Genomic DNA, 25,692 nt, shown 5'->3' on the forward strand with positions numbered 1-25,692 from the left:
ATCAGCCTTTGGATATCAGCAGTATGCATGCAGATCATATAACTCATCTACCTTTTCGAACCTTCATTATTGAAACTTCTGGACCTGTTGCATCAGTTTTGTCCTGTCTACATGTCCATGAGTGTATTGCTGGTCACCTAAAAACTATTAGGCTCACCGTCTTCAGCTCTCTTTTTCTGAAAATGTCCTATAAACACAGCAAGCCTTTCATAGAACAGTGTGTTAGGGTGTTAGTCTGAGTCTGGGTTCAGACAGATTATGGGTTGGACTTAAACATGTTTTAGAGATGTAGTTGGCTTGTTGTAGAGGGTGTAAGGACATGGGTGCCAAGACTAGACTCTAAACCCCTTCTGCCATGAGGTTTGAGACCCGTATGTCAGCACCCGATGAATCGCCAGGTGGCTAGTAGGATCTTAGCACGTGAGCGCACACAAGGGCCGGATTCAGGTCAGAAACACACCTGCAGAGATCAGAGAGATCCTACAGCTGTCCTCAGCAGATCTGTGCTTGAAATAATAATAACACACTGATTTTCTTAAAGGGTTCACCAGTTAATAACTAAATGCAAGAAGTACAAACAACATATTAAGGCTTTACTCTGTGTGTGTGTGTGTGTGTGTGTGTGTGTGTGTGTGTGTGTGTGTGTGTGTGAGAGAAAAACTAACCAGCAATTACTTACTCACAATGCTAATAAAATACACAGAGTAGGTAAGTTTGCTTGTGTGTCGGTTATTTTCATTTTGGTTTTAAAGGCAGGATCATTCTCAGCCATGAAAAATTTCTTGGATCTGTATTATATAGTTCCAGCGATGATATTTGAATCACCCCTCAAGTCAATCAACCATTGAATGTGTTCATGGTATATCAGTATTTTTAGGACTCCACAGCCTTCTGTCCTTGCACATTAGTGAAGATGTGTTAAATGTTATGTAAGTTTCCAAATGTTGCCTAAAGTTAATTATCTAATGTTAGGGCCTACAGCCACAGCAGTGGACAGAGCTGCACTATTGTGTCACATGGTGAAGGGAGTGGTGTGAATGGCCACTGGAATCTAATTATGTGTATAGTAGGGTCAATATTTAATCACAGGAGATGGTGGTTGGGACAGCATGAAGCCCACAGTGGGGTTGAGTGTACCTGCATGTGCCATAAGTCGGGTGCAAGAGTCAGTCCCTGTCGACATCTGCTTGTGTCTGAGTGTGTGTTATTTGTAAGGCCGTGATGTGTCATTTGAGGAAGTCTTACATCTCAGATGTTTTTGCACATGTGCAGTACATGCATTGCCACACACACGTGAATAACAGCTGTTTTTGAATGAACCTCCTCACTCCAATAGTCTAGCCCTTCGCTGATACCGCTCCAGAGGTCACAGCAGGGCAACACCGAACCCCCTCTAACTTTGGGACACTGGAAAGTCATTGATATGCTGTAATGTTTTAGTGCCATTGCCGATAATGAAAATGTACTGAAAGCCAAAAGTCTGTATTGTTATCTATTCCTGGAACATAGAATTGCTTGCAATTAAATGTGTTGGACTTCTACATTTTGACAGGTTCATGTGCTTTTTTTGTGTGTGTTATAGACATGCACGTATACAGTGTTCATGAGAACAGTTGTCACAGAGGAATGTGTGTTTGCGGGTATAGGACTTTGTCCTTGCTAGTGGTGTTCCTCTTCCCCAGTTTCTAGCAAGGGCCTCATTATCCATTCAGAGCCATATGTTGGGAATGTAGGGCACCCCACACTAGTTTCTCTTATTTCCCATCTCCTGGGGTTCCACGGAGAAGCACTGTGGCGTATTTCACTGTCAGCGCTCCAGTCTCCGCTGCTCCCAAGTCTTACCCGTGATGGCTGGCTTTCCCAGTAATTGCCCTTGTGGATTATTTCTGGAAGTGCCTGAAGTAAAAGGAGCTTCGGGGGGTGCTCTGATGCCCTGTGACTCATACGGGAGGTGGTGTGGGTCATTCTCACACCTTCTTGCCTGTGTAATAACCTCACCATGGGCACGTTGAGTTCAGATGAAGTTCTCCATATATGTTTACACACTCATTACTACATGATAGTTCCAGAGTTCAAGTAATAATTTCACTCCAGGGTTGGGTGTATAATCTGTGTGATGTCCTACTTGAAGATGTGAAGTCTCTTGCCTTTACTCCCTTTCTTCTTGCAGGTGAGATGGACAAGTTTGTTACATAAACACGCAGCAACTCTTGATAAAGTATTACAGTGGCTGCTCTTTTTCCGACGATATACTTGATACTGTAGTTAATGCCATAAATAAAACATTTTTAAGAATCAGCCAAATCCACTGTTTTTGGCAGATGGTTGAAAATTCTTGAGCGCAGCCAAAAGGAGAGCGATAACATCCAGGGCAGTTTTGGTCAAGCAGTGTCAGCACCAACAAAAACTCCTCACTTATCTTTCAAACGTGTCTGCTTTTGAGATTTTCACCTGGCAGTGCCCGTTAATTTTACTGTATTACTAACAGAGTGCATGAAAAATTCCATGCAGTGCAGTTTAGTAATGCCCATGGTCAGCGTCCCTTAAGTATATGGTACGAATAGTTCTATTTAGGTCATTAAATGTCTTATTTACTGTAGCTTGGTCTTAGGAACAAAGGGTCATCTTTGAATTGCTTTGTTAATGGATCAACTGCAGATGAAACAGCCCTGAGACGGTGCCTGTCCCTCAGCCAGCCCCCTCCATCTCTCCCAGCTGGCCTTTGCAGGTGCAGTGCACTGTTGTCAACAAACAGCCCTCAGGAGATTGAGGTTTTCAAAGGCTGGCAGCAGACAGAGCTTAATGGAATTACCTGTGTCCTCCTTTGGAGTCATAATTGTGTAATGAGTCTTTCATGTGCGGGGTGGGGCTGCACAATCCCAGATTCCCCTGCGGTTTCTGCCTCTAATCCTTGCTGTCGGCTCTCTCTGCAAGAACGCTTTTGCTCACCACAAGAAGCGGAGACAAACGCACGTTTCATGTGCACCATGTCCAAGTTCCTCCTCAGATCCTCACGGTTCTGGGATCCTTCTGGTGCCCTTGATCATTATGAAGAGCGAGAGCACCTGTTATGGGTTCAAAGACCTGTTCGGTTTTCCGTTGAAGTGGGATCTCTTCACTCCAGGTGCAGACCTGCACAGGTTACACACTAGTGTGTGGTGGTTCTTTGTACAGATGGGTATCTGGCTCTTTGTTTGCACTGGGATGTGTGCATACACCATTTGAGCGTCAGATATCCTCACCCTCCCCACAGAACAGCAGAGTCTTTTAAGACCTGGCTCTGCTTTGCGTTTTCATAGGAAAGCCTGCTTGATGTAGTACGTAAACCCCACACCCAGCTACCCGTCTATACACGCACTCCCTGGCAATCGCTGTTGTCTCTCTAGTGCTGAGCACTAGTTTAGACCCTGTCGGTATTTGTATCACTGCTGTATGAGTTTGGCCCTGTGCAGAACTCCTGTTCAGGACAATCCAGTACTGCACCTCCTCTCCCAGCTGAGCCTTCTTTGTCTTCTCTTAAGGTTCCTGGCCTGTTCTGAAAATTAAGTGTTGGTGATGAAGATGAACAGCACCTCTCACTGCGTAATAGAGAGCGCTTTAATGACCCCCTGCTAACCAGTTGTTCCCGTGCCTCCCCCCAACAGAGTGTGACAAGCTGAGGAAGGATGGCTTCCGCAGCTCACAGTACTACTCCCAGGGCCCCACCTTCTCCAGCTCCAACGTGTCTGATGGAAGCCTACATGACGACGACGATGCGGACAAGCAGGTACGCCAGGAGACTCGGCATCACAATGGCGCCGTACCGTGACTCTTCCTGCTTTCACAGAGCGAACTCGTTTGAGGAAATTCACTGCCGTTCATGTTTCTGGATGTCCCACCCTTTGGGCACAGTGGAACAGGAAAAGAATTAGGAAGTCAGGTGGAGACCAGAGGGCACCAGAATGGCCATGGATTAGTGTTGGCATGCCTTGGGTAGTTTGGTTATTTATTATTTCCTGAGTGAATGGAGGAAACTTCTGTCTCCTTGAATGTGTTACAGGCCTAGAGTAATTTTTTTCTTTTCTGTCCTGGTTGCAGCATAGCAAAAAAATGACCAGATAAAAAAGAGACAGGAAAATATACATTTTATGTAAAATTTATTCACTTGCTGAAACTCCTTTCAGGCCTGTGAGATGTTAGAGTTCATTTAAATGCTTTTTTTTTTTTTTTCCATTTGTTCTTAGTTTGCAGGGCCTATATAAAAGAGGAAACACATTTTTCTAAATGTGAATATAACAATTTGTTTTAAAATACACAATTGGTTTGAGTGGAACCTGATACATGAAGCAGAGCTGCCCTCTAGTGACAGAGTGGGAAATGACATTTTTTGTGTTGACAACATGGTTCTGCCATTATTACATTTAATGGAGTGGCGGGCTTGGTCGGGTCCGCTCTCCGCCGGGTTTGAGTCCTGCTTAGGGTGCCCTGCCACGGACTGGCCGTCCCATCCTGGGTGTGTCCCCTCCCCCTCCAGCCTTGCGCCCCGTGTTACCGGGTTAGGCTTCGGTTTGCCGCGACGCCGCTTGGAATAAGCGGTTTCAGTCAGTGTGTGTGTGAGATTACATTTATTCATTTAGCTGACGCTTTTCTCCAGTGTGACTTACAATGTTACCATACTTACAATTATTTACTCATTTCTACAGCTGGGTAATTTTTTACTGGAGCAGTTTTCGGTAAGTACCTTGCTAAAGGATACTAGTGCCAGAGGTGGGAATCAAACCTCCAACCTTTGGGTTTTGTCCTTTGCAAACTTCTGAATTTTTTTTTTTTTAATTGTTTGGAGTGTCACACTGCCCTGTCTTTTTTTTTTTTTTTTTTAATGATTTATTTCAAACTCTTGGACTCTTGGTGCTGTCTTGAAATGTCAGTTTTTTTTTTTTTGTCTCTTCCTGTCTCCCTTTCTTTTTCTCTTCACCAACCAGCCTAGCATGTTAGGCTGCCTCACTGAGCCTTGCCTGACTTTGTGCTGTCATTTGAAACCTTGGAAGACGAAGGTACACCCTCCCCGTGGGCCCGTAAGCCGTGCGTAGCGAGACACCTGCGCTGTGCTAGTCTCGCATCGGTGCCCTCCGTCCCCATAGGCCCATTAGTGGAAGAGTACCGCGTGTGGCTTGTGACGTGTAGTGCCGTCAAATGTTGTTCTCTTTGCCAGTGGGGATTTGAGTGAAGTGTTTTTGTAGATAAAGTCCTGCAGGACTGCAACAAGTGTGGAATGGATATCGCTATAGTGACTTCAGACTTTGGTGTTATGCGCAGAAATTGAGTTCCTGGGGGTATAGTTATTCCAGATAAAGGGCAAAATGACTGCTGGCTTCTGTGGCTCCGAGTGGGTTTTGTGAGTCCTGTGTTCCTGCGTACTCATTTGAAGGGTCATTTTACGGTACACTGAGTTGAAGCAAGTGGCCACTCTCCACTGGCTGTAAATGTTTCCAAGTCAGAGTGGCTTTCCATATCCTGTTCCCTTTTACATTTATTCATTTAACTGATGTTTCTCTCCAGAGGAACTTACAGTGTTAAGCTACGTACAGTTATTTACACATTTATACAGCTGGGTACCTTTGCTGGAGCAATTTTTGGGGTAAATACTGTGGCGCTCAGCGCCATGGGTTTGGATGGGGCAAAGAAGGACACGGAAGCAGCGTTCATAACAAACAGTGTATTTGAACACCAGCACAAGGGAAATAATGCTCTCGGTCCGAGGACCCCTTTTCCTCCAGGACCTGCGCTTACAGCTAGTCTTCCTAGACTGCCTTAGCGCCCCTACAGAGTCTCCAACATATTGGGAGACATGGTCACCCTACTATTTTCCCCTTAAGTGCCCCCAGTGGTTACACACACATTTAACATTATCTCCCATAATGCAACTATTTACATTTAAACACACACTCCCTCCTAAAACAGTAACGCGGGCTACAATACCTTGCTTGGGGTTACTATAGCCTTAGGTGGCAGTGGAACCTGCAACTTTTGAGTTCAAAGACAACAACTGTAACCACTACACTACCAGCTCCACCCTGCAGTCCATGCTTATTAACACTTATATACTAACTTTTTTTTAAAGACATAGTCACAGCAAGAATGTCAAACTGTTACAGTACTATTTGAATATACATATTTATTAGTAGCACTCCACACAGTTAGGGGAAATTTGCATTAACTGTTTATTTAAAATTGATGTTTTCCCCTCAGTGTTTCATCATTGACATTAACCATGGGGAGGGGAAAAAAAAAAAAAAATCTATGTAGCTGCCACTTTTTTTTTTTTTCTTTCAGTAATTTTTCCGAAAGGCAAAAAGAGTCGTCATTTGCAGCAGCAGGCATTTGTAAGGAGACAAGTGTGTGTAAATTGTTCAGCCCTGTACCCACAAGAAATGGCCTTTATCCCAACAGGTCAGGTTTTCCTGAGTGAGCAGGCCCCTATTATTCCTGCTTGCCCTCCTGCTCCCTCAGAGCGGGAAGGGAGGGTCTTTTCAGCCCCCCAGCTGAGCACCCCTCCACCGGATTCCCGCCGCTCTGTGATGCAAACGCATCCTGACAGCACACACCCGTTCAAAAGAAAGTAGGTTACCCTGTCCTAACAGCAAAAGCAGAAAACCAGCGTTGTTGGGATTTCCAACCCCCAACCATCCTTTTTAATTCCTGGCGTTGTCACCTCAGTCCCAGCTGAAGATGAGTCACACGGTCTCCTCATTCCCATACAAATCAGTCTTGGGAACACCTGAATTTATGTGGCTTGCTCAGACAAGTCAGCCTCCATCTCCTCTTCTGATATAAGTAAGTTTTCTAAAGCAACTTTTATCTTGAGGTTTCCTCATTGAGCTGCATTTTCCATCTGGACAGGTAAAATATAAGTGGGGCAATGTTTCTGTAATGCTGGAGAATATGTGCGTGATGATTATTCTTAATCATCAGAGATCTGATATTGTGCTGCAGCAGTGCACATGTGTGGTCTAACAGATTAGAAACAAATTCTAACAGATCACTGAAATTCCCTTTGGCAGATGTTGAATTATTGTTAGGTAGTAAGTAAGAAGCTGGTTTTGCTGTGGTTGTGAGTTGTGTTCTTGTTGGTTTTAAGTAGAGAAAAATGTGTTTAGCTTTTGACGTGAACAATGCATAGAGTGTAGAATTTTTCCTTCCTCATTCAGTGCACAATCAGTCATTCTGTGATTATTTGGATTGTTACATTAAAATTCTAATATGTGTTTAAGAATGACTTAATGGCTTTAGAAGTTCTACTGTACCAAATGCAAGTGTTTAAGAAATCTGCATTGTTCTGGATACTCTGAATTACTCTAGCAAGAGAATTACATGGAAAAAGTATTCTTTATAAAAATTCTTAAGTCTGAACACTGTAACACTGATCACATGAATGTATTTAATGTCTGGAAGTGTGTCTCTTTGTTAATATACAGTATATTGTATGATATACAGTATGTGGCTCTCTCATCTACATATTGTTAAACTGACCTTGTACAATGAATGTGTCAGTATCCCAAAGCCCTGTATATGCAGTGAATTGTCCTGGGGAACCACATTTGGTATAACAAAAACCTGACTATAATAGAGTAGTAATGGTAGGCGTAAGAAAAAACTAAAGTGCATTTGTCAGGCTTTAAAAATTATACATTTATTCATTTAGCTGGCACTTTTCTCCAAAATGACTTACAATGTTAAGGTACTTAAATTGTTTACCCATTTATACAGCTTGGTAATTTTTACTGGAGTAATTTTAGAGTAAGTACCTTGCTCAAGGGTACTACAGCCAGAGGTGGGGATCGAACCTGCGACCTTTGGGTCTAAAGACAGCAGCTCTGACCTTTACACTACCAGCTGCAAATATACAGTTGCAGTATTATAAAATCAGGACGCAATAGACAGATTAGCATGATGTGGTGTTTGCCAACTTCTTGTTCAATAGACATACTAACGGTGTGATTCTGAAAGTCAAGCAGTTTATGGATCCATGTTTCATTTGCACAGTGTATGTATTCACCCCTCCCATCTTCACCCCGTTTCCAGTCTACGACATCCTCGTCAGCCGAGGAAGAAAAGCTGGTGTACTCCCCGAGCCCGAGGACGCCCCAGCCAGAGGGTGGGTCTAATGCCACCGAGCAAAGCACCTCGAGTCAGACCAAGCCCCTACCAACCCCGGAGGAGAAGATGAGGCAGCAGGCGCAGGCCGTGCCCACCGACGTCATCCCTATTAATATCACAGGTTTGTTAGACCCATTTGTAGGTTACCCCCTTTTAAGATTATCGTGAGAGGTTCTTGTGCTGCCTGTGTAATGGGCAAGGTGGTCCTGTGGGTCATGTTTGTTTCTCTGCATATTTCTGACAATGTTTGTGTGACACAGGGTAACACTAGTAACCTAGCTAGTTAAGAAACTCATTATTAAAACATTGCATTCAGGGCTCACTTCCTCTAATTCTGTTTCCAAAGACCTTTTCATAAGCAATTTTTGGAGTGGATGCCAGGCTGATTTCTTGCAGCTCACAGAACTGTTAATGCACGTAAAGTTGAAATTTGACTGCAGTAACCCTATTTGGTAACAAAAGCTGTACCAGCACATGTGTGGATTTTAGTTCTCTATTGTTTCCTATTCACTTTTCACGGTTAACTAACTATATCTGTGGGACTGGCTCCTGCTCCCTGTCCAAGCTTCTATACTTGAAGGACACCCAGTATGTCTCTTACTGCCCTGGTGGGTGTGTCAAACAAAAGGTCAGCTGATTAGTTACTCTGTTGGTGCTTTCCTGTCCATTATGCTTGAGTTTTTCTGCAGCTGTGTCTCTCTAGGTCTTGAGACTATGTCTGAAAACACTCTGGCACAGCTAGATCCTCAAAAACCCCCAGAGATTTTTGTAGTCACAGTGGCAGTGCATAGCACTAGATACACTGGAGATGCACTAGAGACTATAACTGTTTGCTCTCAGCTGTTGTCATCCGGTCTTTGAGATCTCTCACCCTTCATTTATACCTCACACATAAAACCAATGTGAATTTTCAAAATTTAAAAAAAAAAGTTTTGTTTTTTTGACGGGCAGAGTAGTGCAGCGGGTTTGGCTGGGTGGGTCCTGCTCTCCGGTGGGTCTGGGGTTCGAGTCATGCTTGGGGTGTCTAGCGACTGACTGGTGCCCCGTCCTAAGTGCGTCCCTTCCCCCCACAACCTTGCACCCTGTGTTGCTGGGTTAGGCTCCGGTTTGCCGCGACCCCGCTCAGGATCAGCGGTTTCAGATTGCGTGTGTCTGTGTGTGTTTTGTTTTTTCCACATCTATATCCGAAAAGAGTGGTGTGTGAACTACCTTTACGTATTTTTACTTAAAACTGAAGTCAGTGTACATTTGGCGTTTGTATCTCTATTACAAACTGAAAAAGTTATGCTTTCGGACCTGGTCTCAAACTGCCTGCCAGCTATTCGGACTCATGGATTCTGTGTATATTAATGTCTGGAGCTGTTTCTGCATGAAAACTGCATGCCTTTCAGTAACCACCAGTGTGCTTGCTCTCGCTGCTTCGCACCAGGGGAGACTTTTGACCGGCAGGCCAGCATCCGCCGCTCCTTAGTTAACTCTGACACCATCGTCAGGCGCCCCAAGAAGGTCAAAAGGAGAAAGACAATTTCAGGGGTTCCTGACAACATCCAGAAGGAACTAGGTATGGCTCATCAGTGCTAGATCCTGTTCCTCTTCATCTCATCGGTTGCCCCCACCATCTATTGATCACTTCATCAGTTTTTATTTGCTGTAGGGTCCTTCTTGACATAACTTCTATTTCCCATCATCACTTCACCTTAATTGACCTTCATTGGGGCCAGTGGGAAAAGGAATTTCATTTGAAGAGAGACCATTGTGATTGGCCTCAAATCCTGTTTTCCATCATGCCACTTGTTTTTCATGTTTTTTAGTGTTTCAACACAAAAATATGTTGTTACTTTTATGCTAAAAGGATAAGATGTTCTCAAAGGAGTCACTGATTATTGCCTTACAGAATCATGAGTGGTCCATGTTGACTTCTATAGTGTATGACATCCCTAACCTCCAGTCAAAGCTGTGCCACTAGCAGTAACACCACATATATGCCTCTGGAGGAACATGAAGAGAAAGCCAGTGCTGTTCTTCCAACCACAGCATCACCATTGTCACATTCTGAATTCATAAACAGTGATCCTTCCATAAGTTCCCTGTAACTTCCTCCTGCATTTCCTCTATTGTCCTGCTTGTTTGCTTCCAAGTGCTAATCCTCAGACATAGTAGTAATCATAGCATGCTGTAGTTTGCTCCACACTCTGATGCTAAGCCCTCCAGATAATCCCCTCAACTCTTCTGGCAGATCTCCTCATATTTCCATGATTGCGTAATGCCAGAGGGGATTTTTATACTAATTCTTATAAATGGAAAGGACTGGGATTCAGAGTGGACCGGGATGCAGGGGAAACAGCTTTGCCTTACGCAGTGAGCTACCCTTCAGGTTATCTTGCATTGTGGCTGAAACAGCTGAGATATAGCTGCTGCACTGGGTGGCAGTAAATAAACCAATTTAGGCAATAAATACACCTAATTGCTCCATTTCATCAACCTTTCACTGCTTTTAATTGGCACAAAATTGACTTTTGGGTCCGTTCACTGATACGGATGTTGAACTCAAGTCATCATGAGGCAGAGGGAAAAGTTAAGGCATTCTTTTTTTCCTGTCTGTCAGCAGGTTTGTTTGTTTTACCTAAACCCTGTTTATAGAACTAAAAGGGTTTTCAAGGGTTTCCTGAAGCCTGTTTAGTGCCCTGATGAAATTGTCTCTTATGCTCTGGCCACCACCATGTTTTTTTCCTCTCATTGTCACTTTAAATAAGGTAGAAAACGTCACACACAAATGGTTTTACATTAATAACTAATGGATATTCATTCTGTGAAAGGATTGAGTAGTTTTGTTCCATGAGATAATTACTTATCAAGTGAGTCTGTTGATGAAAGATATAGTAAGCAGCGTGATGTTTCCCTGTGAACAAGATGTGTCAACTGAACATCCCTGTGAGAGTGATTCTGAGTTGCCAGTGACATGCTTTGTATGACAAACTATTGTTACAGAATAGGAATAACTGCCTCTACTTCTGACATGTTTTTTTTTGTTGTTTGGAAAATATACCTATTAATAATTTCTTGCCATGTCATACTTTTTCTGATATGTAAGATTGAGTAGAGTGTTGGGATGGGTGAAATGGCCATTTCCTTAGGCCTTGTTTTAATTAATCACTTCAGAAGGGCAAGTGCAAATCAAATTAATTGGCCTCTGAAAAGATTGTCATCTTATTGACAGCCTTGTGTCAAAAATAGAGAACAGATGTAAAATTCAACTGTTTGCGTTCCTCCTCTTTGCAGCAGCCAAGGGACACCACAATTTGCGGGCTCGGTCGATGTACATCCCTGAACAGCACTCCTCCACTCTAGGCCGAGTGAGCAGCATGAGCTCAGGGCTGCGGCGTACTGACACTCGAGACTCCAGTTGCCAGACAGAGGAAGTAAAAATTGTACAACCATCGATGCGACGGATCCGAGCTCAGAGGGGCCAGGGCATCGCTGCACAGATGGCCAACTTCTCTGCCTCCTCCTCAGGCAGCATCTCCATTGCTAGCGACAGTCCTGGCGTTGTCTTTGCACCACAGCTCAACGGGGGAGGAGGCCAGCGTTTTCACAGTCTGCCCCGCCAGGGGGCCCGCATCTCCTTGAATGCTGAGGTTGGCTGCAGCAGTGCTCCCTACAGGCTAGAGGGTTACTCTGCTGGAACTGTGCCTCGACAAATTGGGAGGCTGCAAGCTGATGAGACAGTAGTGCACCTCAGGAACTCACCGAAGACTGCCACGTTATCTCGTCCGAAATCCCAGGAAGTAAGGAGTACCACAGATGACCAGGCTATAGCTTGTGTAGTTTCTCCTTATGCCGCCTACTCTACCTCCCTCATCTCCAATGCCACATTGTCCTCCTCAGCTGAGATAATCAGTGTGTGCACAGCAAAGAGCATGCAGCCCATCTCCTACCCAGCCGACAAACCCCTTAGTGCCACTAAGGTGAATGGATTGCTGCCGGCCTTCTCCTTTGCCCAGATGGCTACCTCGTCCAACTGTGACTCGGCTGTATCCCTAAGCAATAGTGGTGAGACGGACTCCCAATGCAGCACTCTGGATGGAAGGAAAGAAAGCTGCAACCGGGATGCCGCCAGTGAGTCAAGCTACTCCGACAAAAGCTTCAAGAGCCAAAGCACTGTTGCTGCTGACCAATGGGTTTTTGAGGCCTCAGAGAACATCCTACCCAAGAGGCCCCTCACTTCTAGCTGCTCCACTCCCATCAACCATATCTATAGTAGTCTGGAGCGATCTCCTAACAAGACAGATGCCAGCTCTTTGTACTCCATGGATAATGATGGTTACTACACTTCCATGCATATGGATTCAGGACTCAAATCACGGAGCCATAACAGTATCCATAGTGCAAGTCAGATGAGGCACAGTATGTATGAGTACCGTGACCACCACAGCCTAGATGACCGTTCCAGTCTGTACAGCGACAAATCCTTATCCCGCAGCATTTCCCTTCGCAAGTCCAAGAAACCCCCACTCCCACCAACTCGGACTGATTCCCTTCGACGTAAGCCGGGGAAGAAGCCCAGCATCCATGGCTCAGTCTTAAATGAAACACTGATTGCTACCCTGCAGCAGTCCCTCCAGATGACAGCAAAGTGCAAGGGGGGCTCATCTCCATCTCAGAGCCCTTCCAGTGATTATGAGGATCCCTGGGTGCTGCGACCACGGAGCCAGAGCAGTGCAAGTGCTGGGAGTAGTGGGGTGTCGGCCTCTATCACTAATGTCTACTCCCTATGTCCCGTCACACCGTCACAAAGCGACACCAGCAGTCTGCGATCCGACTACGCTGAATCCTGGGGCTACTACGGGGACTATCCTCGGGGACATGGCGAGCAGCTACAGTCCCCTGTCACCTCTTCACCCAGCACTGTTGGAACACCTGGGGGACTTGCTAATGGGGGTTCCCTCCCTAATGTTTCTGAAGCATCTCTGCCACCAAACCAGGACAATGCCGGAGTGGTCAAGCCCAAAGCAGTTGCCTCTCCGGACAGGGTGCACAGACTCACCTCCCCCTCCAGTGGCTATTCTAGCCAGTCCAACACCCCTACAGCAGGCACCCCAGTGCCCTCTTTCATGAGATCAGTGTCTCCAGCAGGGGGGAAGACCAAGCCTAAAGTGCCCGAGAGGAAGTCTTCTCTCCTGTCCTCTGTGTCTGTGTCTTCCTCCTCTACATCTTTGTCCTCCAACACCTCAGATTCAGCAAGAACCCCTCTACCCCCACCACCTCCACCATTGCCTGGCTTCCCTATGCTTCCAACTGTCTCTCCCACCCCTGCCGAAACTCCAGTTGCTTCACATCCCCCTGCTGTTCCATCCTCAACTCCAGTGTGTACAAATGAAGAAATTGTTCCTCCTCCACCAAGTCCACCATTACCTGCAGCTTCTGAGACAGTTGAAAAAGTGTCCCACTACATATCTTCTCCTGATTTTCCACCCCCTCCTCCAGAGGTTTTGCTGGACTCTGCTTTTCCAGTTATCAGTCCCCTCATCCCACCCCATCCCCCAACTACATCTCTGGAATCAAGTATTCCTATCCCACCCCCACCTCCACCACTACTACTATCTTCCATAGTCCCACCTCCAGCTCCAGCTCTCAACTTAAAAGGATGGACTGAGCTCCCCAGATCTGTGAACCCTGATTTCATGGACAGCAAAACCAAAGAAGGGAGGATGTTAACTTCTAATCACTCTGAAGAATCAGCCAAGTCTTCAATGCCCCTCATCACTGCCCAAGCCCTTCAAATGGTGCAGCTTCGCTCTGTCAAGAAACTTGAAAATGAGGAAGAACCTTCTGCTAAATCCCAGGAAACAGAGGGAGACCAGGAATCCATCAAGCCCACAACACCAGAAAAACCTGAAAAGCTAGAGCCCCCCAGTGTGTTACCTTTGACTTTGTCCTCTTCTTCCATTGTGAATGAAAAGAAAACACAACTGACACCAGAGGCTAGTGTTCCACAAGTCACTTTAGCAGTAGATTTAGTGAGCGATTCAGAGGCTCTTGTCCCACAACAAATGTACTCAGCGTCCCCAGAAGAGATCTTACTTTCTCCGGAGCCTAACCAAGAGCAGTCACCTTACGCCAGCCCAACAAAAGCATTGCAAATTACCACTCCCAAGAAGAAACCTCCCATCTCCACTAAGAAGCCCAAGCTCTCACTCATTGTACCCTCTACCTTTTCACAGCCTGCCTCAGAGGAGAAAAATCAAGTCCTGGATGCAGATTTAACAACGGCACTGAGTCCTCAAAATGAAATATTAGTCTCTGGGATTACGGAGAGCCAGGGAGGGTCCCTGAAGCAGCATGAGAGGCACGAGGAGGGGAATGATTCTGAAGCATCCATGCCATCCCTATCCAAGAGTCGAGAGTCCTTAAGCAGTGATGTCTCCGCTGACAGCTTGCAGGTGGACAGAATGCCCATGGTGGGTGTCCGGGAGCTCAGTTTCTCTGACAACAACAGCGCTTCAGACAGAGATGCAAGTGGAAATGGAGATGGTGGCAGCAGCACCACTGGTTCCATTAGCTCAAAGGAAGAAGAGGATGGTGAGTGAAGTAAGCGCCTTGTCCTCATCTGCTGCTTGTTGTCCCCAAGACACGCATCAGAGTTTTTTTTTCTTTTCTCACTGTATAAAAAAACAGAGAGAAGCACTTTCATATTTTTGATCATTAGAATTTTCTTAGCAGGTTGAAATGAATATAGGTTGTTTTTGCGCTACAAATAAAGCTGCTACAGAGTTGCCTGAACCAAGATTTGACAAATGGCATCACTGAAAATATATATGTTTAGGTGAGGCTGGGATAAATAACTTTGGTACCAGCAGCTTGGGGCTAGTGCTACCGTAGTGCACACGTACATCCACCATATTAGTCTCTTTCCCAAGGAGCCATTGTAGGCCCCAAAGAACAACTGGATTCTCCAGAAATGTAGCAGCATTGCAGTAACTGTTGCTCCCCGCCACCTTGTCTGATGCCATCAGGTCTCTCTGTCAAGGCCACCAGGATTGAGGAGCTCATAAATAAGCAGCATCCTCTTGCTCTGTCAGTGCAGGCTGCTCATATGTCCCTCCTGCCTCTTCTTTGTGACACGAACAGACCAGAGGCCACACCTCCTCCCTCAGACAGGGGCTTATTGTAGCATCCTGCCGCAGCAGGAACTGGGACACTTTCTCACTTCTCTCCTCCTCGAATGTGCTCTCTCTCTCTCTCTCTCTCTCTCTCTGTCTCTCTACCATCTCTCTCTCTCTCTCTCTCTCCCCTATCCCCTCTCTCTTTCTCACACACACACAGACATACACACACACAGGCTTAGACAGAAAACGACAGTGTTCCCAGGAGGAGGCTGTTTAAGAGATAAAGGCAGGGTGTTTGGGGGGCGTTTGCAGCAGCAGCTCAGAGAGGCTGGGTGCAGATGTTGCAAGGAAGCAGTGTAACCAGGAGAGGAAAAAATAAAACGGAGAGGAATGTATGAACCTCCAGTGCTTCCGTTTTATGCCGGCATCTGTGGGGACAGAATTAGTCGGGCATGCTTCTGATGTGTGTTTGTCTGTATCCATCAGGTGAAGTGTTTGAGGACACCAACGCTGCCCTCTTGTCACCGGTTGCCAGAACCGACGAAGAGAGTGTGGAGAACATGGTGACACCCACGCGACCCCGTACAACTGAGGACCTTTTTGCCGCCATTCACAGGTAGCACTTCCTCTTTGGGCCCTTACAACGCCTTCAACGCACCCCTGCCCTCGTGCCCATTTTTCTCCAAACACAAATTGACCTGTCTTTTTGTGTTTGTCACCTGTCCATCAAAACTGTCTCGTCTCTTTGCCTGTAAAGCACTATGTTCTATAAATGCGTACACTATACACCCAGGACGTTTTCACTCCCTTGCATGTACAAGCCATCTTAGCAAGCAAAAGAGCCTTATCCATTTTTCAGCAAAGTAACATCATTGGTCTTAATTCTTTACTTCTTGTGCATTCATGTCCAGGCTGCATGGCAGTGACTTAAATTTGTGAGTGAAGGCACACACTCAGTACACAACACTAGCCCAGGTTTGGCTACTTCTAAATCCCAGAGAGGTCTGGTGCATTACTTTTGAGGAATTTCTTTTTCCTGGTACTAGCTGATGACCATTGGTGTTAAAGGATTCTTGAAGATCAGCTGATATGAGCAAACACTGACATGTCATCATAAATACTCACAATTATCAAGAAATAGCGCGACAGACGTTGCTCCCCGTTAGGCCTGTCACGATAACTCGATTAATTTCGAGTACCCGGTTTAAACAAATCCTCGAGTACAATTTGCCGTGTCGAGTACTCGGCAAAATGGCGGAAAGGCGGCGGTGCACAGACGAGGGTCCGTGCAAAAAACGGCAGAAAATGTCAAAGGTGTGGGAACACTTCACATTAGAAGAAAATAATAACATAGTTGTCTGCAGTCTGTGCAAAAACCAACTTAAATACAATAACAGCACATTTGCAATGCTACAGCACCTGAAAAGGTGACATCCAGGCATAACAGATGCTCGCCAGCACGGTAAGTTCACTACTAACTTTACTTTAATCATTTTGAATACTCTTAATTTGCACGCCGTTTTAAACACAAGACCGAACATGATATATGTATGATATATTTGCATTACAAAGAGTTTCACCACTTAAACACCCGTCAGAGAGCAGAATTTAATGGAATGTAGATGATGATAAACTCTGACGAAATGTGAAGTTAAGGCGTGAATATATCCATGTTTCAAAATGTTCACATTACTTTTCATCGCGATTTCATAACTCATAAACTCCCGCTTGGGTTAGCATGTTTGATGGTTACTAATTGCACAAATCAAGGAATTATAACCCTTACAAAAATTAACCATGGCTTTATTTTCAATTTTGAAATGCAATGCATGATATGTTATTGTTCACTTGATTCTATTTTTATTGTGAATAAAAAACAATTACTCAAGTACTCGCCAAAATTATTGTCCGATTACTCGATTACCAAAATAATCAATAGTAAGACTCGATTACTCGCCAACAGAATTGTCCGATTACCAAAATAATCAATAGTGACAGCCCTACTCCCCATGAACCCTCTGAGATCCTCCATTGCACTAGTTACCTGTAAGCAGAGAACCATTCTGACATCTGTTGAACTTAGTTTTTTTTATATTTGACTGATTATTTGGCAAATCACCTTAATAAAATGATCAAAAGTTCAACCAAGAATCTGCCAGCAATAGAATGTAGGATGTGTCTTTGTTATACTATCCTGGTAGAAATGGAAAACGTCTTTCTGCATTTCTCAGTAAGAAGGGTTTTCCCTCAGTCTGCAGGCCAACGTAAGGAATGTTTTGTATGAAGTGTCAGAACTCTGTTCTCAGACACTCTTCGGCTTTCTTTGTGAAACCTGACTGTGCTCCCTTCCTCAACACTCGATCTTCATCACACCTGTCCTTCATTTCCTCTTCCTCCTGTCGTGCAGTCGGGAAAGGCTCAGCGGGAACACCCGCCTGCAGGCATGGCTCAGACTGGCAAGTAACGCTGTGACGGCTGGTCGTGTTTCTGAGTGCCGTGGCTACAATTAGCATAGACCCAAATGCAGAGTACTTACAGTGTAACCCTGTCACTCATGGCTTTAGCACCATGTAGATTCCTATGCTTGGTGCAGGAGACTCCAGACATTCCTGAGAATGGCAAAACTGGACTGTCTGCATAGCTGTGAAATAACTGCACTCTTGTGTTCCAAGTTTTTGTGTCTTGACTTCAGTAGCAATGTGCAGTGAGAGTTGTAGCATCAAATATATTTCAGTTGCTGTTGAAATTTTCTAGCTTCCCCTGTGTCCTCCTGCTTCGAGGATTATAACCGTTGTGTATTATGGAATTGCTTCCAGTGGGGAAAAATAATGTAAAAGAGATCAGTGTGGCTTGCTGTGATGTTGAAGTATGAATGAAAATGAACCAAGCCTTCTATAGGTATAGGGTAGCACTTGTAGATTTGCTGCTGTGTTTCAGTGTGGTGGACATTCTGGTCATAAAGCAGCGTTGTTTCCTCATTCACATTCAGCACCAGGTAACTGCGGACTGTTGCACTGAACCCTCTCCAGAATACCATGAAATATACATTTCTGCTCAGGGGTACATTGCCATGAATTATGTAAAATAGCATTTCTTTAGCAATGTATGGAGCTGCTCTATTTTTAGACCTTGTGGGACAAGATTCATAAATAAGAGAACATGTAAGAAGTTCTGTTTGGACAGTAGTCCTCCACATGGCTATGATTTCCTCTTAGAGCGATGAGGTTTCTCTTCAGCCGCTCAGGTCGTTCTCTTGCTGCCACCAGGTCGAAAAGAAAGGTGCTGGGGCGGAGAGAGTCTGAGGAGGAGCGCTCGCGAGGCCTCTCCCCATCCCCCCCTGTGACCCCGACAGGAAGTTCCCCGGGCCAGGCCTCCTTGTCTCGCCAGACGGGCTCCATCCAACGCAGCCTCCGCAAGTCGGCCACCAGCAGCGACAGCTTCAAGGCCCTGCTCCTGAAGAAGGGCAGCCGCTCTGAGACCAGCTTCCGCATGTCCGCCGCAGAGATGCTTAAGAGCACGGACCCCCGCTTCCAGAGGACGCGCTCAGAGTCCTGGCTCGACTTGCCTGCGCAGGACACCTCCAGTGCCTCCCTAGGCCGCAGCAAGAGAGCACAGGAAGAGTGGGCCCGCAGTGAGGGTTCACTGACTCGCTATTCCACGGGCAGCATCATCTCGTCGTCTTCCTCCTCCCTCACTGGAGGAAAGTACGGACGGTCCCGTGCACCGCCATCTGCTGCCAGCAGCAAGTATAACGCCCGTAGCCGCATCCTCAGCAGCCCCATGACCGTAATCTGCGAGCGGGAGGGTGAGCTGGCTGAAGCAGCCGAGGCAGCTGAAGAAAGGACATCAGAGGAGGCTCGGTCCACCCTGTCGACCTCTCCGCACTTACCGGACTCCAGTGCCACCTTATGCGAGGGAGGCAGCACTTAAGAAACAGGTCAGCTCCCTGAAACTGGGACCCTGGACTCTCACATAACCGAGGGGAGACACCAGCTTCACTGGAGACTCCAACCTTACCCAACAGAGCCCACGGGTCTGGGTTCTGGCCCCAAATACAGATAGGATGAGCACTAATAGCCTGTGTGAATTTTGTTGTTCTCAGTCTGAAGTGGGCGCCAGTTGTACTGCACATTTTATCCATTAACTTTCCCTTTTCGTCTAATATGAAATTCTCCAAGAGCAATAACCAATTTCTGAAAGCAATGTAGCCTGATTTTTGATTTTATTCCCCTTTCTGTTGTTTGGAGGTCTGAAATGTACGAGTTGTTAGTTTCCTATAGTTTTTCCTAAGAATTGAAGAGCAGGTTTTGGAAAAGAGAGGAATTAAGTTTTTTTGCAGTGGTGAAACTTTTTGATTCTACAACCAAACTGGTTTCATTCTTGGCGGCAGAAAGCTTTGTGGGAAATGAAAATTTTGACATGGCTCATATATGTTCCTTCCATTCTTTTCTTTAGGAATTTGCAGTTTCTTTTTTGTCACCTCTTTTTTCCTAGTCTCAGCCTTAGGAGACATAAAAGGAGGGACACAAGGAGCACAACTTGAGTAATTTCTCCACTCTCTAGCGTAGGACTCTTCCCTCTGAGATCGAAGGGTTCGCTGAAATGCTGCATTTTCTATCATGAACTGGAACTGATGGGGGCTCGAACGTACCATAAATGTTGGGAGACAGAGACAAGCATGTGGACAAGAAGGTTATGCTGAGGTGGATTTCACTGTAGGCTTGGAAAACCTTTTGTAGTGTGATTTAGATTTGCACTATATATTGGTGTTTTTTTTGGTAGTTATGTATAAAAATTGGTCTGTTAGAATTTACTAACTGGAGATGAAGAATTAGTTTTAATGCAAAAAGATTTACTTGAACAAGAAAGTCCAGTTTTATTTTGTGAACATTTAGTTACCAAAGAACTAATACAACTTAGTGTGTGGTGTATTTCCTCCAGATTGTTCTAGAGGTGTCCAGGATCTGTGACAGGGAGTAGACTCTAGACACAGGTTTACCTAGGGCTCAAAAATGATGCTACTCTGTAACTTCTCAACTTTCTATGATAGGTATCTTTCTTGTGCAGTTTTGTACTGTTTTGTAAATACATAGACAATTGTAAAAGTAACATGACTTATTTTCACAGAATTTGTACATTTTAGGACCTTTGTTACTGAAGAGCAAGGGACATCCTTTTGTAGACTATTTATTTATAGTACAGGGAGAACATGGGGGTGATTGATCTTTCCCCTCCAGCTACAGGGTGTGTAGAATTTAGTAATGGAAGGATGAAGGTTCACGAAGCCCTTAATGGGTGGACTGTTGAGTGCCAGTGATCTGCTCCATCTCAGTATGGTGCTAAACGAGGCTGTCGCTATCGCTGGAGATGGTGTGATTCTGAAGTGAAAACTGGCTGCTAATTGTGTGTGTCTGTAATAAAGTTCTGTGTTAAAATTTGTCTGATTCATGGTCACCTGCCACTGCAGTTTCCATCTACCTCCTTGAAGGACTTCAACATGAACTATAAACCCTGCTGTTTCATCTTGCAGCCATCAGGACTCACTCATAAGCCAACTTGATTTAACATCTTTCCAAATAATTCCTCTTGCCCTTATGGACCTGAAAGTTTACATAAGTACTACAGGGTAGTGCAGTAGGTAGTACTGCTGACTCAAAGGTCATGGGCTATGGATTCAGACATAGGTTTGAATCCAGCTCATTCTGTGGAGTTTGCATGTTCTCATGGTGTGGGGATTTTCTCCTACAGTCCAAAGACATGTTTCAGGTGAATGGGTGACTCTAGATTGCCCTCTGTGTCTGAGTGTGTGTCATGGCCCTGTAATATGTTAGCAACCCATTTATACTGTATCCTGCCTCATGTAATATTCTAGGATAGGCTCTGAACAACAACGGCCCTACTCCGCACAAGTGGTTATTACTGACAGGTGGATGTTTACAGCAATGCTGTTTTACAATGAACTTGACCAGTAGGATTTCTATTAACTAACTGTTCAAATGGCTAAACAGCTTATTTCTTTTATTAAACCAACCCCCCCCCACACCAAAATGAAATAGAGCAGTGTTGCATAAATCCAAGAGTAAAACCATAACGTTACCCGAGAGAGGTATGGGATACACGCTAAACAGGACAAGTTTGTAAGATTTCTGGATCACAGCTCAAGAGCTTCTGCTGATTTATTTTTTCAGACCACCTCAATGCTGAAATAAGTTCAAAACATTGATTAGTAAAACAGCCCCACTAGCAATTTTCAAAAATATTTTATTCATTGTTACTATATTATACAAGTAGTGCTATAAAAATCAAATTATTCAAATCCCAAGTGGGACAGTAATCTCACAAGTGCTTAACAAAAGCTTAAGCACTTAAAGCTGAGTAAACAGGTAACATGAGAGCTCTGTAAGGGACACTTTCTGACCCATTTCCCCCCCCTCTTCATTCAGTGATACCTATAACACTGACATGTCTCAAACAGTTGACAGTATTACTAGGGAACGTAATGAATTCTGAAAACCTATTTTAAAAAAAAAAAAAAAAAAAAAAAAAAAAAAACCACAGTCATCACATTTATCAGTTTAGTCCCTTTTCATGCAATAAAAAGTATTCCAATGCTTTTATGTCACACAAAACCAAATGTAAACAAAACACCAAAAACTGAGCTGCCAGTTAAACTAAATGCACTAGTAATTTGCCAATAAATTGCCACTGCATAAGTCACTTGTAGACCTTTACCTGGAGCAAGGTAAATTTCTCTCCAAAATTGAAATGGGTGTGTCTACAAGTGTGTGAAGCACCCCTGGAGCTGTCAGTAACGCTGTCAACAATAGATGATGCATAATGAAAATACCGTATATTAAAATGCACTTAGAAAACATGGCAGAAATTCTGAAGGCACAAACTACCGGTTGTGTTTTTTTGAAAATAAGAGGCCTTGAATGTGTTACTGCATTTTTTGAGCAAAGCTGTGGGCTCTTACATTAGTCACACTGTCTCTTTCCAATGATCCACACCTCATTGCGTCTGTTGATCAGTTTGAAGGGGCTGTCATATCCAGCCGTGTAGTACGGCTTCTCCAAGAACTCGACCCCGTCTCTCTTCAGGCTCTCGGTCAGTTTCAGGAGCTCCTCACGGCTCTTCTGCTCATTGGAGAAACCTCCATAGGTCCTGCAGGGTTACAGGTCTGAGTGTTGGAACGCACTCAGCACTGCTTTACAAGAGGCTCTTCTGTGCACTGATTTACTAACATCTGTCCACACTGCATTCATATCAATTTCAATTTCTCAAGTATTTTTAAGATACAGGTGTGTACTCGTGGGGACAGCAATTACTTACTGGCAGCAGTATGGATTTTATTGTTTTTGGTTCAATATGACCACAGTGAACATGCTTCAGACACACCTCACGAATGCAGTGAACTCCTTCCTGTTCTCAATGAACACCTCTGGGTCAGTAGGCTTGGGTGGGTCTGCCTGGTGCTTCTCTGGGATGTAGAAGGACACGGTGAAGGTGCTCTCACAGGCCGGTCCTGCTCCTGGGTCCACCAAGCACGTCACTGGAGCAGTCATCTCAACCTTCTCCTCTGAAACAGAGTAGCACACAGCGTTGGACTGGTGGTTGTATCCTGTAGAGCGTTTAACACAAATGCTTTGGCAGGGCTGCATAAGTACATTTTTACAATAAAAGAAACACCTACGCTATCAAGAGACTAATTTCAAATAGCCATCTATGAAAAATAATATGCCTTGCTAAGAAAACATTAGTAAATTATTGCCTATGTATGATAAAACCGCATGAGAATGTCAGTCATCCTCACAACGTTATTATAGGAGTAATACCCTTTGCCTTACAGCATTTTCTCGTTTTCATTATATTAGGCGTTTTGGTGTATTTTCAGAATTCTTCCTTAATAGTGGTTAAAGCTGCTGCCTTTAGACCGAAATGTTGCAGGTTCAAATCCCACTTCCATCTGTAGTACCCTTGAGCAATTTACCCTAAAATGCTCCAGTAGAAATTACCTAGCATTTTAAATGGGTATATAATAGGTAGCTTAACACTGACTTTGGAGACAAGCATCAGCTTAGTTAATAAAATGTTTAAATTCCCAAAACAAAAAGTACACATTTTCCAAAAAAAATAATGCAACCCACAAAATCACATTAGCCAAACATTTACCTACGATGTTTTTATACTGCAAATACTTCATGCCATCCTCTAAAGCAAATCTGTCATCCACTCCAGCATAGTAAAATACAACCACTGTAACAATCACTTTTAAAAAAAGCAAAACAACATGTCAGTAAGACATTGTAAACTATTTGGAATTACCATGCGAGGTGATGGCTCTAAGCACTACGGCACCTGCTGCCCAACATTTAGTTACCCACTGTCAGAACTGGTAGTACTGGAAGCATTATGATTCATGTCCCGCTGCTGGGTTTTGATGGGGGTGTTTGCGCTGTAATACAACAGCTCGATGTGGCCCCGTCAGTCCATTGTGATAAGAGTCTATATGGATTTCCTTTACACTCACTGTTCTCATTGTTGCCCTGGATGTATCTGAAGAGTCGCATGAATCCGGTATTGAGCGCTGGGTCATACTGCATGCTAGAGACGCAGGTGTTAACCCAGTTGGTCGCCTGGTACTTGCGGACTTCGTACTCGTCGCTCTGCCGTGGAAAGACATGATGCCAGAACTTTTTCCAGGTGACGGGTAAACAGAAGTCATGAGGTCACTCTCCCACAATATTACACTGTCAGCTGCTGTGGGTGGAGTTCAGAGACAAAGCAGCAGGAACACACACCTGCTTTGAGGCTACAGAGTAACTACAGATAAATCACCCATCAGTGACTAAATATCAAGTGTACAGAAATAAAAATGGGAATTCCTATAAACTGTTTGAAATCTACTGAAATGTCACCTGATTAAGGGCTGCATTAAAAACCATGTTTGTGAACACTGTTCAGGTGACCCCAGCACGGTTGTACATTGCAACAAGTGGTGCCGTGTGGTTTAAAAAACACACCAAAGTGTTTGTCATGATGCAGGGTTTATTATAACACAGGGGCAGAAGGTTTCTTCCAGGAAGAGTAAATGCAAATAAGGCTTTTTTTGACCCAAGAAAAAGCCAAGAGGGCCACCAGGGAAGACCAGTGGACTAGCAGTGGACTAGCAGTGGACTAGCAGTGGACTAGCAGTGGACTAGCAGTGGACTAGCAGTGGACTAGCGCAATTCCCACTCCTTCCACTAGGGGAGCTCGCGAGCAGCGGCTGCCGGTACGTGTCGCTCACCTTACACTCCACTCGAGTAAACTTGGGCATCTCCAGCCCCGTGGAGAACAAAGCCTGCTGGACAGTTTTGAGCATCGCCGCGTGTCCCGTGGTGCAGTTTCACTCGGTCACTAAGTTTCTGCTGTAAAGAAACAGAACGAACAAAGAATCCCCCCCCCCGGCATGTTTATCAGTACCGGCTTGGAATCATCAGGAATGACACAGTAAAACAGCCATGCACAGCTCTCACACACACGTGAACAGGCACTGCAATGAACTCACCCGACGGCTGATTTTACCAGTGTAAGTATAGAGTAATTCACGCGCTCGCGGTACGTACAATGAGTGCGCGCGCGCAGCCCAGCGCTCCCCCTGTGTCCGTCGTCGCCCTTTTATCGAGCTCCTCCTGTTTCGTAATCCACCTCTTTTTTCGCCTTGTCATGCGTTTCATAACTCAGTTCGTTTCATAAGGTTCGGTTACTTAACGAAAACGAAACGTGACAGACAGACAGACAACCTTGTAATACCAGTGACCACGATGGCCATTTGAAAGCTGCTTTAAAACTTAACACTCGCGTTTGAACAAGAAACGCACCGTCTCTCTCTGAGAAAGAAAACAGTGCTCGGCTACGATTGGCTGCCGAGAGTCCAGCTCGATCGTGATTGGTTACATAGTGAAAGTGGGCGTGTTTCATAACATGTGCAACTGCGTGGTCGAAGTGTTGTGCAATTTCAGTCTTAGACGTCATTCATAGAAGGATATTACTGTGTGATAAAAGTATCTGTTACTACTACTACAAAGCTCCAATGAAATGAACTCACTGTAGTTAACACACAGGACAGTTGGGAGCACAAGGGCACAATTCTACTCGTACTGCTACGTTTGTCTCATACAGGTAGTGCTGGTCCCCACTCCTGACACCAGTAATGAACTCTGGAGCGGTTTTAGCATTACAGGCCTCGAACCCAGAGCCCTGAGCTCTTGCATCAAGCTTAAAAGTCCTTTAGAAAACTGTGGCCTCTTGCGAATACTTCTCTCTTCCAAGCTCATTCTGACCAAATACATGATATGATTACATTGACCCCAAACTGATCAAAGTGCACCCTGTACAGCGCTCAAGGAGAGCAGTTATGTTATCAAACTAATAAACTGAGGAACCAGCGAAACCCTTGACTCCAGAG

At 44.8% G+C, this 25,692-nt stretch overlaps 2 protein-coding genes across 10 annotated transcripts in view; one reads left to right on the forward strand and one right to left on the reverse strand.

Moving 5' to 3' along the window:
- nhsl1b (NHS-like 1b) overlaps window positions 1-20,644 on the forward strand; it is a 103,209-nt gene extending 82,565 nt beyond the window's left edge. For 3 of the 6 annotated variants that reach the window (XM_029251045.1, XM_018735269.1, XM_018735272.1), the window contains exons 3-8: window positions 3,645-3,766; window positions 8,062-8,257; window positions 9,566-9,697; window positions 11,416-14,715; window positions 15,729-15,858; window positions 18,509-20,644. In XM_029251045.1, coding sequence (XP_029106878.1) covers window positions 3,645-3,766; window positions 8,062-8,257; window positions 9,566-9,697; window positions 11,416-14,715; window positions 15,729-15,858; window positions 18,509-19,172 — 4,544 coding nt within the window. In that variant the 3' untranslated portion in view covers window positions 19,173-20,644. The remainder of the gene's footprint in view (window positions 1-3,644; window positions 3,767-8,061; window positions 8,258-9,565; window positions 9,698-11,415; window positions 14,716-15,728; window positions 15,859-18,508) is intronic. The other 3 variants (XM_029251050.1, XM_018735271.1, XM_029251048.1) reach the window with 2 other exon arrangements.
- Window positions 20,645-21,777: 1,133 nt separating this feature from the next.
- Window positions 21,778-24,884, reverse strand: hebp2 (heme binding protein 2). Of its 4 annotated transcripts, none has more exons than XM_018735137.2 (5): window positions 24,851-24,884; window positions 24,532-24,652; window positions 23,773-23,908; window positions 22,641-22,821; window positions 21,778-22,406 (listed from the first exon to the last, which is right to left on the reverse strand). In XM_018735137.2, the coding sequence occupies exons 2-5, from the start codon at window positions 24,604-24,606 to the stop codon at window positions 22,220-22,222; spliced, it is 579 nt and encodes a 192-aa protein (XP_018590653.1). In that variant the 5' UTR covers window positions 24,607-24,652; window positions 24,851-24,884; the 3' UTR covers window positions 21,778-22,219. The 4 variants fall into 4 exon arrangements, with proteins under 4 accessions (XP_018590653.1, XP_018590652.1, XP_018590651.1 ...); XM_018735136.2 differs by having other exon boundaries at window positions 24,532-24,649; window positions 24,793-24,878; XM_018735135.2 differs by having other exon boundaries at window positions 24,793-24,878.
- Between the last annotated feature and the right edge of the window lie 808 nt (window positions 24,885-25,692).

Source organism: Scleropages formosus, chromosome 1 (genome assembly GCF_900964775.1).
Source record: "Scleropages formosus chromosome 1, fSclFor1.1, whole genome shotgun sequence".
Classification (NCBI taxonomy): Eukaryota; Metazoa; Chordata; class Actinopteri; order Osteoglossiformes; family Osteoglossidae; genus Scleropages; species Scleropages formosus.

Bases quoted from the DNA above. Each gene is read 5' to 3' on its own strand.
- hebp2 (XM_018735137.2), bottom strand. From the start codon at position 24,606: ATGCTCAAAACTGTCCAGCAGGCTTTGTTCTCCACGGGGCTGGAGATG. The intron at 23,909-24,531 runs GTGAGCGACACG...TTTCCACGGCAG, and splicing joins TTACTCGAGTGGAGTGTAAG to AGCGACGAGTACGAAGTCCG. The intron at 22,822-23,772 runs GTGAGTGTAAAG...ACTCTGTTTCAG, and splicing joins CCAGGGCAACAATGAGAACA to AGGAGAAGGTTGAGATGACT.